The sequence below is a fragment of the Megascapheus bottae genome, chromosome 11, assembly GCF_031878675.1.
Source record: "Megascapheus bottae isolate mThoBot1 chromosome 11, mThoBot2.hap1, whole genome shotgun sequence".
NCBI lineage: Eukaryota > Metazoa > Chordata > Mammalia > Rodentia > Geomyidae > Megascapheus > Megascapheus bottae.
In genome coordinates, this window is record NC_143519.1 from 62,983,374 (window position 1) to 62,995,872 (window position 12,499).

Sequence of the window (12,499 nt, forward strand, 5' to 3'; positions counted from 1 at the left end):
AACTACTTTAGACTATGAAATACTAGGTTAGTGGTTTGAAGTCAGTCTGGCAGAGAAGTCCCCATTAGACTCTTATCTCCAATTAATTACTCAAAAGCTAGAAGTGTAAGTATGGCTCAAAGTGATAGAGCACTAAGTCTTGAGTAAAAGAGCTCAGAGATAGTGCCCAGGCCCTGGGCTTAAGTGCCATTACCACCACCACCACCAACAAAAAAAACCCCAGAAAGTGTTAGAGGGTTTTGCAGAACGGAAAGCTCCTGGCAAGCCTGAATAAGAATTCATAGAATTAACGTCAAAAATCTCCTCTGCTATGGCTGTAGGCTGTCAGATATTTAGAGAGCTACTGGAAGGGAAAAAGAAACCTTCGTAAAAAAAAAAAAAGATTCATATAATAAGAACGGAGGCTCAGAACAATTAGGTGGATGCTTTTGAAAATAAGGCCTTGAAGCAGCTAGTGTGTTTGCAGTTGTTTAATGCTTCAATAGATTAGTCTATAGCTATTTGCTTTGATCTAAAAGTGAAAGTTTTCTTTGTGACACTGTATGTGTGAGAGAAAATGTGTGCATACATGTACCAGTACTGGGCATGAACTTAGTGCCTTTCTTTTTCATTAAGCATATATGATACTTCATCATGTTTATAGTATTTTTTTTTAAGCCAGTGCTGGGCTTGAACTCAGGGCATGGGAACTGTCCTTGAGTTTTTCTTTCGCTGACCATTTGAGCCACAGCACCATTTCTGGCCATTTCTGTTTATGTGGTACTGAGGAATCGAGCTCTGTGTCTGATTGTTGTCCCTGAGTTTTCTTGCTCAAGGCTAGTGCTCTACTACTTGAGGTGCATGCAGCTCTACTTTTGGTTTACTGGTGGTTAATTGGAAATGAGTCTGTCTCATGGACTTACCCAGGCTGGCTTTGAACCACCATCCTTAGATCTCAGCCTCCTGAGTAGCTGCGATTACAGATGTGAGCCACCAGTGCCTGTCTTTATTCTTTGTTATCCTTCCTATATAGCAACATGTTTTACAGAATAATGTCTGCTTTATGCCATTATTCTGTAATGATCATGTTCACCATCTAATATTGCCTTCCTTTTTTTTGGTCAGTTGTGGAACTTGAATTCTGGGCCTGGGCGTTGTCTCTGAGCTCTTCAGTTCAAGGCTACTGCCCTACCTCTTGAGCCACACAACACCACTTCTGATTTTCTTGTAATTAATTGGAGATAAGAGTGTCATGGATTTAGTGCCTGGACTGGCTTTGACCTTCAATCCTGAGATCTCAGCCTCCTGAGTAGCTATGATTACACGTGTGAGCCACCGCTCCTGGCTTCCTTTTCTACTTTTATGTCTTCAAATAATTATTGTATGTATATTTTTATGTTCAGGAAGTGAGTGTGCTCACACCTTTAATCCTAGCTCTCCAGGATGCTGAAATCTGAGAATCATGGTTCAAAGCCAGCTTGGACAGGAAAGTCCATGAGACTCCCTAATAAGCTCAGAAAAGGCCAGAAGTGGTGCTATTGCCTTTCTTCATTCATTAGCTTATGTAAGTAGTATCTGCTGTCTGCTACCTGCAGAACATCAATGAAAGTATGGGTCATGCTTGCTGTACTATTAGCACCTAGCATAGAGTCTTGAAAATATTATTTAATTATTGGACAAGCCAATTGAGAAAATGTAGCTTTGTTCTAACTTGGTTCTTGGATGTGTGCTTGTGCTGCTGATGCATCTCAGCTAGTAGTTCACCTGATGTCCATAAATGCTTATGGGTTTTGGCAACACCAGTTGTAAATGACAGTATCATTTTGTAAGAAGAATGTTTGGCAGGTATGTTTGGTATGTTGGCTTCAATGATACCTTCTTTTTTTAGTTTGGTTACGCTGCCTTTTATTGGTGTTCTATTTTCGTGAATCTGATTTGGTTTTGGTGAAATTTTAACGTACTCTCCTGAAGTTAAATGGGTCATAGAATAGTGGAATCTAGAAGATTTCACTTAAATTAAGATTGTGAGTCAAGCCATCCTTGACATTTGGAGCCAAAGTGTGGGTAAGTTTTTGGTGAGGCAATTCTTGCTTTAAGGGCTTCCTAGATTATAAAATACTAATTAGAATAGGCAATCCATTCATATTTGCTCAATAATAGTTTGTAGGTATTGTGTGACTCACATAAAAAATTTTTTTGCTGTCAGATGTTACCCCAAAATGAGTAAGAATTTATTTGCATATTTAAATACCTATGTATTTACAAAGGTGACAGTTTCCCCCTTGTGTTAAAGATATGTATACTCACTGGTAATAGTCTGTTGTTCAAGAACTTAAGACGTATGACTTAGTAGGATTATCCAGTGACAGTCGGCTTGTCCTCTGGTTTGGCCTGGTGTGTGTTTGCCTCTGGTCCTGCAGTTACAGAATTGGGCAGGTGGCGCATGCATAATCCTTTGATTTTTTTTCAGAAGCTGGTGAGCTTTTCTAAACTCTGAGTCTGAAAGGATCTTCAAGAAGAGCAGGCAGGGAATATGAAGTTAATTCTTCACTGTTCTGTGCTACCGAATTTGCATGTAGCTGTAACTGCTTTTCCAAGGGATTAAAAAGGCACTGGGCTTAGAAGATGGCTTGGATTTAACACCTCAGAGTTGGCTTCCTTGCTGGAACCCTGGCTAAGAACAAATGAGTTCAAATTTGATACAGGGACAGAAAACCAGTGTACTGTGACTCCGGCCTCCTGAATTTCATGAAACATGGGAAAATGAAGTAAGATTAGATGCAGTTGACCAATTTTTTTTAAAAAAGATAAGAATTTGCGTGTGTGTGTGTGTGTGTGTGTGTGTGTGTGTGTGTGTGTGTTACATGTGCAATTGAGTGAGGGTTCTGGGGCTTGAACTCAAGCCCTTTAAGCTCTGTCCCTGAGCTGTTTTGCTCAAGGCTAATGTACTCTGTCACTTGAACCACATTTCTCCTGCTGACTTTTTTAGTAGAGATAAAAGTTTTTTGAACTTGCCTGCCTGGGAAGGTTTTGAACTTTGATCCTTAGATCTTAGCCTGCTGAGTAGCCAGGGCTACAGACATGAGCCACTGACTCCTGGCTAAAATACAGAATTCTTAAGACAGAAAGCTGTGTTTGAATCTCTTGCTGATAAAATTGTGGGGTTTTTTGGGTTACAAATGAATTATTCTGATACAAAATTTAAATTACATGTTACTTAGTATTTAAGAAAAACATATGAAACCATAGCCCAAGCAAGTTCTTTTTTTGTGGGTCATGGGGATTGAACTTTACCCCAGGGCCTGGATACTGTCCCTGAGCTATTCAGCTCAAGGCTACCACCCTACCCTTGAGCCAAGCCCTACTTCTCCTTTTGTAGAGGTTAATTGGAGGTAAGAGTCTCAGGTTCTTTTGTGCCGGGCTGGCTTTGAAACTTGATCATCAGATCTCAGCCGCCTGAGATTACAGGCGTGAGCCACTGCACCTGGTGCACTATGATTTTTTTTTCTTTGATGGGGGAACCATTACAATTTAGACTCAGAGCTTCTAGCCAAAGGCTCTGTCACTTGAAGCATTTTGCCAGCCTTTTTTATGTTAACTTTTTTGAGTGCAAGACCTGGAGTTCAAATTCCAGTATTGCCAAGGTTCAACTTGAACTTGACCATCAGTTGCCACTAATTCCATTTTATATCTGGAAAAAGCCATCCTAAACTTATTTTTCCTTAACTAGTATCCAGGAGTATTCACAGAGCATAGACTCTTTTTTTTTTTTTTTTTTTTTTTGCCAGTCCTGGGCTTGAGCTCAGGGCCTGAGCACTGTTCTTGGACTTTCTCAAGGCTAGAGCTCTACCACTTGAGCCTCAGCACCACTTCCAGCTTTTTTCTATGTATGTGGTACCGAGGAATCGAACCCGGGTCTTCATGCATGCTAGGCAAGCACTTTAACCACTAGGCCAAACTCCCAGCCTAGACTCTTATAATTAGAAAAAAAGGAAAATTTATACAAGAGTCTTAATTAAGTTTAGGTGTTTTGTATTAATTAATTACTTAGTTTGCTGGTCCTGGAGCTTCCCTGTCCCTGAGCTCCTTTTGCTCAAGGCTAACATACTATCACTTGAGCTTTTTTCTACTCAGCTTTTTCTGTTATTAGAGATAAGAGTCTCATTGACTTTCCTTCTCTGGTTGGCTTTGAATTGTGATCCTCAAATCTCAGCCTCCAGAGTAGTTAGGATTGTAGGTGTAAGCCACCAGTGCCCAGCTAGTTGTTTGTTTGTTTGTTTTGGTGCTGTGTTTTTTTTTTTTTTTTTTTTGCCAGTTCTGGGGCTTGGCCTCAGGGCCTGAGCACCATCCTGGGCTTTCCTCAAGGCCAGAGCTTTACCACTTGAGCCACAGCACCATTTCTGGCTTTTTTCAGTGTATGTGATGCCCGGGAATCAAACCCAGAGCGCGGTGCATGCTAAACAAGCACTCTACCACTAGGCCAAACTCCTGGCCCCTTGTTTGTTTGTTTTTTTTTTAAACAAAAACCTTTGAGGTAATTACCTTCCACTTACTAAATATTGGACCTTTTGTGGAATTATCTCAGAGGTTGAGTTAGGATGGAGACTCTTCATTTAGTTGGTATGAGTTTTGGGGGAAGGAGGGGGTGTTTGTTTTAAACTGGCCCTGGAGCTTGAACTCTAGGGGCATGGGCGCTATTGTACTCAAGGCTAGCAACTCTGTCACTTGAGCCAAGTTCCACTTCTGGCTTTTATTTTTTTGGTAGTTTAGTGGAGATTAGAATCTCATAGACTTCTTGCCCGGGTTTGCTTCAAGCTTCAACCTCAGATCTTAGCCTCCTGGGTAGCTAGGATTACAGGCATGAGCTACCAGCACTCAGACTTTTCTGTATTTTAAAGAAATAACGAAATTCATAAATACTGCTCTCTTTGCTTCTTTCACCATTGTTCTTGACCTATCTAGAATACTAGAGAATTCTTGAATTTCCTTGTGTAGTTAGAGCAGCTGAAATATTTTCCTTTCCCTAAGACAGATAGTATTCATCTGCTAGTTACTAAGCCAACAAAGACTGCTTTGCTGTTACAGTGACATACACCTGCTGCAATCTCAGTTCCTAGAGAAGTAAAGGTCAGAATGATTGCACTTGAGGCCTTCTAGTTCAAAAAGTTAGTGAGACCTCATCTCAGTGAATAAAGCTGAGTGTGGTAGTGCATGCCTGTGGTTCCAATTATTGGGAACTTGTAGGTCTGAGGCCATCCCTTGACAAAAAAAACAAACCCTTATAGAGGGCTGAGGTTATGCTTCAGATGGTAGAGCCCTTGCCTAGCAAACGTAAAAGCCCCGAGATCAAAACCCAGTACCATTAAAAAGAAAATCCATGCTTTGAGACCAGCATATGATTTTAGTGTATGTGAACCCATTTTTTCTGTTTCTTATCCTACCTAATTTAAAATTCATGACTTTTTTTTTTGGGGGGGGGGCAGTCCTAGGGCTTGTACTAAGGGCCTGAGCATAGTCCTTGGGCTTTCTCAAAGATAGAACTCTACCGCTTGAGCCACAGCACCACTTCCAGCTTTTTTTTTTTCTTAATGTATGTAGTACCGAGGAATGGAACCTGAGTCTTCGTGCATGCTAGACAAGCACTCTACCACTAGGTCAAAACTTCCAGCCTGCGTCACATTTTTAAAAAGCATATCAAATATCCTATTTCTCATGATTGAATGGAGCTTGTATATGATTTGTTAGATTTTGTTTGTTAGATTTGGAAATTCAGAAAGTAATTTAGTGCATTTTGTTTGTTGTGTTTGGACAAGGTCTCACTTTGTATCCCAGGCTGGCCTTGAATTTGAGATTTTCCTTCCCCAGCCTCCCATGTAGTATTATTACAGGTGTGTGTCAACGTGCTCGGCTTAGTTGAATAATATTTGAATTTGAATGTAAAGATTCCTAGGAAATACAGCTTAGTTTATGTTGATCAGTTTTTGTTGAACACAGTATTCATGGAAAATGAAGTTAAATATAAAAAAATGTAAAAGAAATGGCTTTGTATTTTTACAGTGAGTAGGATTTGTTGCCTCCCTCCAGATGATTTATTTCATACACTAAAACTCCTTTTCCTGCTTTATTATTATAGAAAGTTTCCAGGATGTTCAAAAGTAGAGAATAGAAGCTTTAGTAGTTGTTGAATTTAGTAGTTGTTGAATTAATCTGTTTTACTCCAGCCCTAGACAATTTCAGTACAAACCCTTCCTATCAGATAAATTTTATGTACAAGTACTTCTGTAAAAAGCCCTTATTCTTCATGGAGAACGATCTGGTAGTTAGCCAGTTTTTTCTTTTCCTTTCTTTTTGTTGCAAGACTGAAACCCAAACCCAATACCTGATGCTTTGTACAGTGCCTGGCATTCTGCCAATTGAGCCACACTTCCAACTCTTTAGTTATTTTTTTATAATGAGTGAAACAGCTTTTAAAGTCACTTGACTATTAGTATTCATTAGTGCTTTTTTTCCCCTTCCCGGTCTGTAGGCTTACCTTACACTTCCACACCTCTCCACAAGGGGGCAGATAAAGGAAGAGGGAAATATTGTTTAAATGAATCACATTTGGGTTTCACTTTTGTTGATTTTATTAATGAAGTTTTAGAACCTATTGGGAGTGACTTCAGAAACAACCTGTGACCTCTTTCTGTGTCCCACCTTACTTTTCAGAGTGCTCTTTAATAGACATAGATGTGTAACATATACTATATATATTATATATTAAATATAGCATGTTATACAATTAGTGTATATTAAGGTTATAAATGTTTATTTAACATACATGTTAAAGCAATCAGATCTTTGCTTATGATGTTATTACAAACTTTAATTTTGCCTATGAATAATAATTTCTGCCTAAAACCAGTTATTTAGCTTTAAGAATAGTATCTTTTTTTTTTTGTAGTCATCTTATAACTTTGATGATACTAATGTGGCTCTTACTGACTGTTCCCAGGCCATGCTGTTCTTAAAAGCCCAGGTACAATGGTTGTCATTGAGGGAATTGTCTTCATAAATGTACAGATATGTGGTGGTTATTTTATTTACAGAAGGACACCATTTGAAGCATGCTTGACTTAAACACCTGAACACTGTGGTGCCAGCTATTATTAGAATTTTAAATTGGAATGTTTAAAGGTTTATGTCAAATGATTAGTACTTCGTTTGAACTTGAAATTTGGATACTATGATCTGAGGGTGTTTTTTTAGTGTTATGTGTAATTAACTTTGTTCCTTTTTTATTCATTCTCATTGAATATATTTCCTTTGAAAACGGCTATTTTTCCCTGTAGGCTTATGCATTTGATACCTTTGGTTTTAGCTCTTTTATTAAGGAAATTTATGGGTAGACTTGCAGAAATTAGTTCTTTTTGGAACTGTTTCCAAATCAGGATTTTTCTTCTGTTGTCACTTTTCAGCTCTATGTAATCAGTTCTATGTTTTTATCATATAACATATTATTACTATGAAACTGCTATCCTACATTCCTATGACATTCTTTTTTTCCAGCGCTTAATGCCCTTTATTCCTTCACTTCATGCATGAATTATGTAGCATATGTGAAAGAGGCTTAAACTGTTTCCATAAAATTCTTTCTGAATGGCTCCTGTTATATTTAGGGATAGATTTGTACTTTTGACAAAGTAAGAATGTTATTGTTGTTGACCTTGACACCAGATCACTGGGCAGACATTATATAGCTATGTTTGAATCCTCACAAAATGTGCTGTTGAAGCCAACAGAGTCCTGGCGGGAGACTCTTCTGGACAGCAGAGTTATGGAACTTTTTTTCACAGTAAGTCATGGTCTTCATCTCCAGTAGCAAGGCCATGGAAAGAAGAAATGTCTCTGTATTTTTGTTAAATGTTTACTGTCGCCTTAGCCTTCTTTTATTTATCTGCTTAAACAGAAAGTAAATAGCAAGTCTCTTGCAAATTTACAAAACTACTGTATAATGATGGAAGGTTTAGAATCCTAGAGCAGAATTCAGACTTTAAAAAAAAAAATCCTCAGGACCCCTTTGCATTAATAATTGAAAATTGTAAAGAGCTATATAGCCATTATAATCCTACAGAAATCCAAATTAAGAACTTTAAAAAGTAAATAGCAATAAGAAACCTTTACAATAGTAACACAAATAACATTTTAATGAACATGTAACTATTTTTGAAAACCAAAAGAAATGTATTGAGAGTAATGACACAGCTTTAGTTTTTGTTTGGTTTTGCAGTCTTTACAAGTCTTTCTAAAGTTAGGAGAAATAGAAGTTAAGATTGTTCTGCCTCCTTTACATTCAGTTATCCCATATTATGTGGCTTTAGGAAAGCTGCCCTGTGTACATGTGTGACAGTGAGAAAAGAAAGGCAGTTAGTGCCTCTGTTTTTTTTTTTTTTTTTTGTCAGTCCTGGGGCTTGCACTCACAGCCTGAGCACTGCCCTTGGATTTTCTCAAGGCTAGAGCTCTACCACTTGAGCCACAGCACCTCTTCCAGCTTTTTTCTATGTATGTGGTACCGAGGAATTGAACCTGGGTCTTGCATTCTAGGCAAGCACTCTACCGCTAGGCCCCATCTGCATTTTTTTTAATGGTATTTTATTGTTGAGATAATGTATAGAGAGGATACAGTTACATTCATCAGGTAAAATGGGTACATTACTTCTCAAACCTTGAAACCCCTTCTCATGTTTTTGTCCCCTGTTTTCTTCCCCCGACTCCCAGTACCTCTGTATTCTTATGAAAATAGTTTGCCCTTTCAGTGTTGTCTTAGGAGTCTGTAGAGGTTCCCTGGATTACCCTTTGAGAACTACTTACTATTATAGTGTACTTTTTTTTATAAAACCTGACTTATTTGATAGCAATTTATTTCAAATATTTAAAATATAATTTCACATAGGCCTCATTATAGTTTATTATTCCACATTTACTGTTCACTTAAAAAATATGCAATTGTGTGTTAAATGCTAATTTGCAGTTACAGGATGAGTACAGAAGTTAGTAAGATGCAATAACTTGGGTAATATAAAGATCATTGATGTCCCCCCCCAAAAAAAAATCAGATAAAGGTCATTTGCTTGACTCCAACCAGCAATTACAATTTCTTATTTTTTTATGTCTTCAAAATATTCTTTGTATGTCCCAATTGCTTTCTTTTGTGATTGAATAATGTAAAACACTGTATGTCTATAGTATATGCTGGAAAATTTCTAGAACAAAGTCCTGTATATATTCACAAGTATATAATTAAGCGATACAGAAATATGTGACCTGAGCATTAATTAATTACATTTCTATTTTAAACCAGGGAAATGATGACTAAAACCACTATCAAGATCAAAGAGATAGTTGTAACTAAAATTTAAAAACCCTGTTGCCTGCTTCATCTGACAGGAATTGTTTTGATATGAATCCAAGTTCAATTCTTTGAATTATTTGCTCTACTGAAAGTAGATCCCATTCCAGCAGTTTCTGAAAAGGTGAAAAACTTGCTGGCAGGATTGGAAACAACTCCACCAAATCTGAACAGCTGTCTAGACAAACCAGACAGCTGCTCCTGTCAGCTGTAAACTATCACATGCAAATAACTGGAATTTGAAAGTTAACCCTTCTTGTTATCATAGCAGTTTTGTGTATGTAGCTGGCATTTTCATTTAAGCACTTTTTGCTACTCATTACACAAACCAGCATGGCTTATCTCTGTTCACTTTTGTTAAGTTTAGTGTTTGTTGTGAATGATTATATAATTGAATACCTTCTTCCATTGGAGATAAATTTTCCACTGAACACCACAGTTACCTTGGGTTTGAATAGATACAAGATGCTATTGCATGGGATGAAGATAGTCAATTTGTTGATAATACTTGAAATTTGAAACAAGTTTGATTCTACTTTCCCCTGATAGATTTACAAGTGCATTGATTTTTCTTTCCTTCCTAAGGTCCTTAACAAAAAACCAAAACCAAAACATTTTTCCTACTTTTAATGATAGATTCTTCCTGCTCTAATGTATGATCTGTCTTTGCTTTTTGCTTAAGTGTTAACACTCCTGCCTACATGTATCACTTTAGGTATAATCTATATTCAGCACAAGCTGCTCCAGAGTTTCAGAGCCTCATAATCCAAGTGCTTACTGACCCATGCATGTCCCACATTTAATGTATTCTAGTAGAATTTATCATATTACTGACTTGTTCCTTTATACTTTATTTTGATGAGTAACCTTGCCACTTAACACCCCAGGTACTCTTAAAGATACAATCTCTCATCCCACTGTTTGTTTCCCATATTTAGATAGAGAGTCCAGTCTTCAGTTGTATAGTAAATTTTATATTGAAATTCATGTTTATGCCAAGCTCCGGTGGCTCATACCTGTACTCCTGGCTATTCGGGAGGCTACTCAGAAACTATGATCCAAGAATCATAGCCAGTTCGGTTAGAAAGTCTGAAGACTCTTATCTCCAGTTAACCACCAGAAAACTGGAAGTGGCACTGTGGTTCAAAGTGGTAGAGTATTAGCCTTGAGCTGAAGAGCTCAAGAGACAGCAGGGCCCAGACCCAGAGTTCAAGCCTCATGTACAACAAAAAAAAAAATCAGCAAAGAAATACATGTTTATATATGAGGGAATTCCTTTTTAATGCTGATATTGGAAGAAGGGCACCAATGTCCCCAAATAATTGTTTATCATGAGTCTCATGTGTATTTTAGTGACTATAGAGTAAGCTTGCACAATATAGGCAGGTTCTGAGTACAGTTTATTTTATACATTGTCAATGGTAGCCAGTTCATTGATGTATTCTTTTGATTCCTCACTGCTAGACTAGGAATAAGTAACTATATGGCTTCTATATAGAGAAGATTGTGTAATGACTTTCTCTTATCCCAGACTGCCTTGTATCTGTTGGTAAACTGTATCTCTGGGTATCATATCTAAATGTTGATTACGTTCCCACGAGGACAACATAAATTGAATTCATAGTTCGGAGATAAAGAATGTATAAATATATTGTGTGTTGTGTTCAAGTGTTCAGAAACAAGACAATGTACAATTATTAATTTGTATATTATGCTTTGAATTTACTATTTAAAACTTAAAATACATTGGAATGTACTTTGAAAAGTACTTGTTTTCCAAACCAGGATTGGCAAATTCTGTATCAAATCCAGTAGTATCTTAGGCTATGTTTATTGTGTGGTCATACTCAACTCTGTCTCTAGAGTTCAGATGACATCCAAGATTTATTTAAAACAAAGCAATTTTCTCCTCACCCCCAAGCCCAGTGAACTTGATATTCTGGTAAAATGTCACTGGTGAGCATTAAAATGGTAAGCTTTATAATTTTCACAAATCACAAAATAAATTCTTCAGATTCCCCCCCCACACACACACATTTCCAAAGCCATTCTTACCTTAAAGCAACAGGCAGGAAGCTGTTGTTGATTTAGGGACCATGGTTTATTGAGTAATCCTTATTCTGGACCAAAGAATGAAAGACGTTTTAATCCGGGTAGTAGATCAATCAATTTGTAGAGTGGATATCTTGGAATTGAGAGATGAGAGTTTAATGGACCTATGAACCAGAAGCTACAGTGTTCACTGTGGCCCATAATATTTTATTTATTTATTTTTTTTGCCAGTCCTGGGCTTGAGCTCAGGGCCTGAGCACTGTCCTTGGACTTTCTCAAGGCTAGAGCTCTACCACTTGAGTCTCAGCACCACTTCCGGCTTTTTTTCTATGTATGTGGTACTGAGGAATCGAACCCGGGTCTTCGTGCATGCTAGGCCAGCACTTTAACCACTAGGCCAGACTCCCGGCCTAATATTTTATTTTTTGCCAGTCCTGGGGCTTGCACTCAGGGTCATATCACTGTCCTTGGACTTTCTCAAGGCTAGAGCTCTACCACGTGAGCCACAGCACCATTTCTGACTTTTTCTATGTCTATGTGGTACCAAGAAATCAAACCCAGGTCTTCGTGCATGCTAGGCAAGCACTTTACCACTAGGCCAAACTCCCGGCCCCCCCAGTGAATATTTTATTTTATTTTATTTATTTATTTATTTTTTTCCCAGTCCTGGGCTTGAGCTCAGGGCCTGAGCACTGTCCTTGAACTTTCTCAAGGCTAGAGCTCTACCACTTGAGCCTCAGCACCACTTCCGACTTTTTTCTATGTATGTGGTACTGAGGAATCGAACCCGGGTCTTCATGCATGCTAGGCAAGCACTTTAACCACTAGGCCAAACTCCCGGCCCCCCCCCTAGTGAATATTTTAAAGAAGTATTTTGACCTCAAGTAATTTATGAATGATTTGCAGAGGGGAAATAAACATTTCACCTGAAACAAATAGCAAATAAGTGTTCAGTATTTTGCTCTGTCTAGAAGAGTACTGGAGAAAGTAAGTGTTTATGGAAAGTAGAGAGTGATCACAGTAAATATTGAGTGTATTGTGATTGATAATTACCATGTAATTTCTTCCTTGAGTTTTTTT

At 37.9% G+C, this 12,499-nt stretch overlaps 1 protein-coding gene across 3 annotated transcripts in view; it reads left to right on the plus strand.

Annotated features, from left to right (window-relative positions):
- The window catches only part of Xpo4 (exportin 4), a 109,861-nt gene that overhangs the window by 59,006 nt on the left and 38,356 nt on the right, over window positions 1-12,499 (plus strand). For all 3 annotated transcript variants that reach the window (XM_090342423.1, XM_090342424.1, XM_090342425.1), the window contains exon 7: window positions 7,701-7,813. In XM_090342423.1, the coding sequence (XP_090198549.1) occupies window positions 7,701-7,813 (113 nt within the window). The remainder of the gene's footprint in view (window positions 1-7,700; window positions 7,814-12,499) is intronic.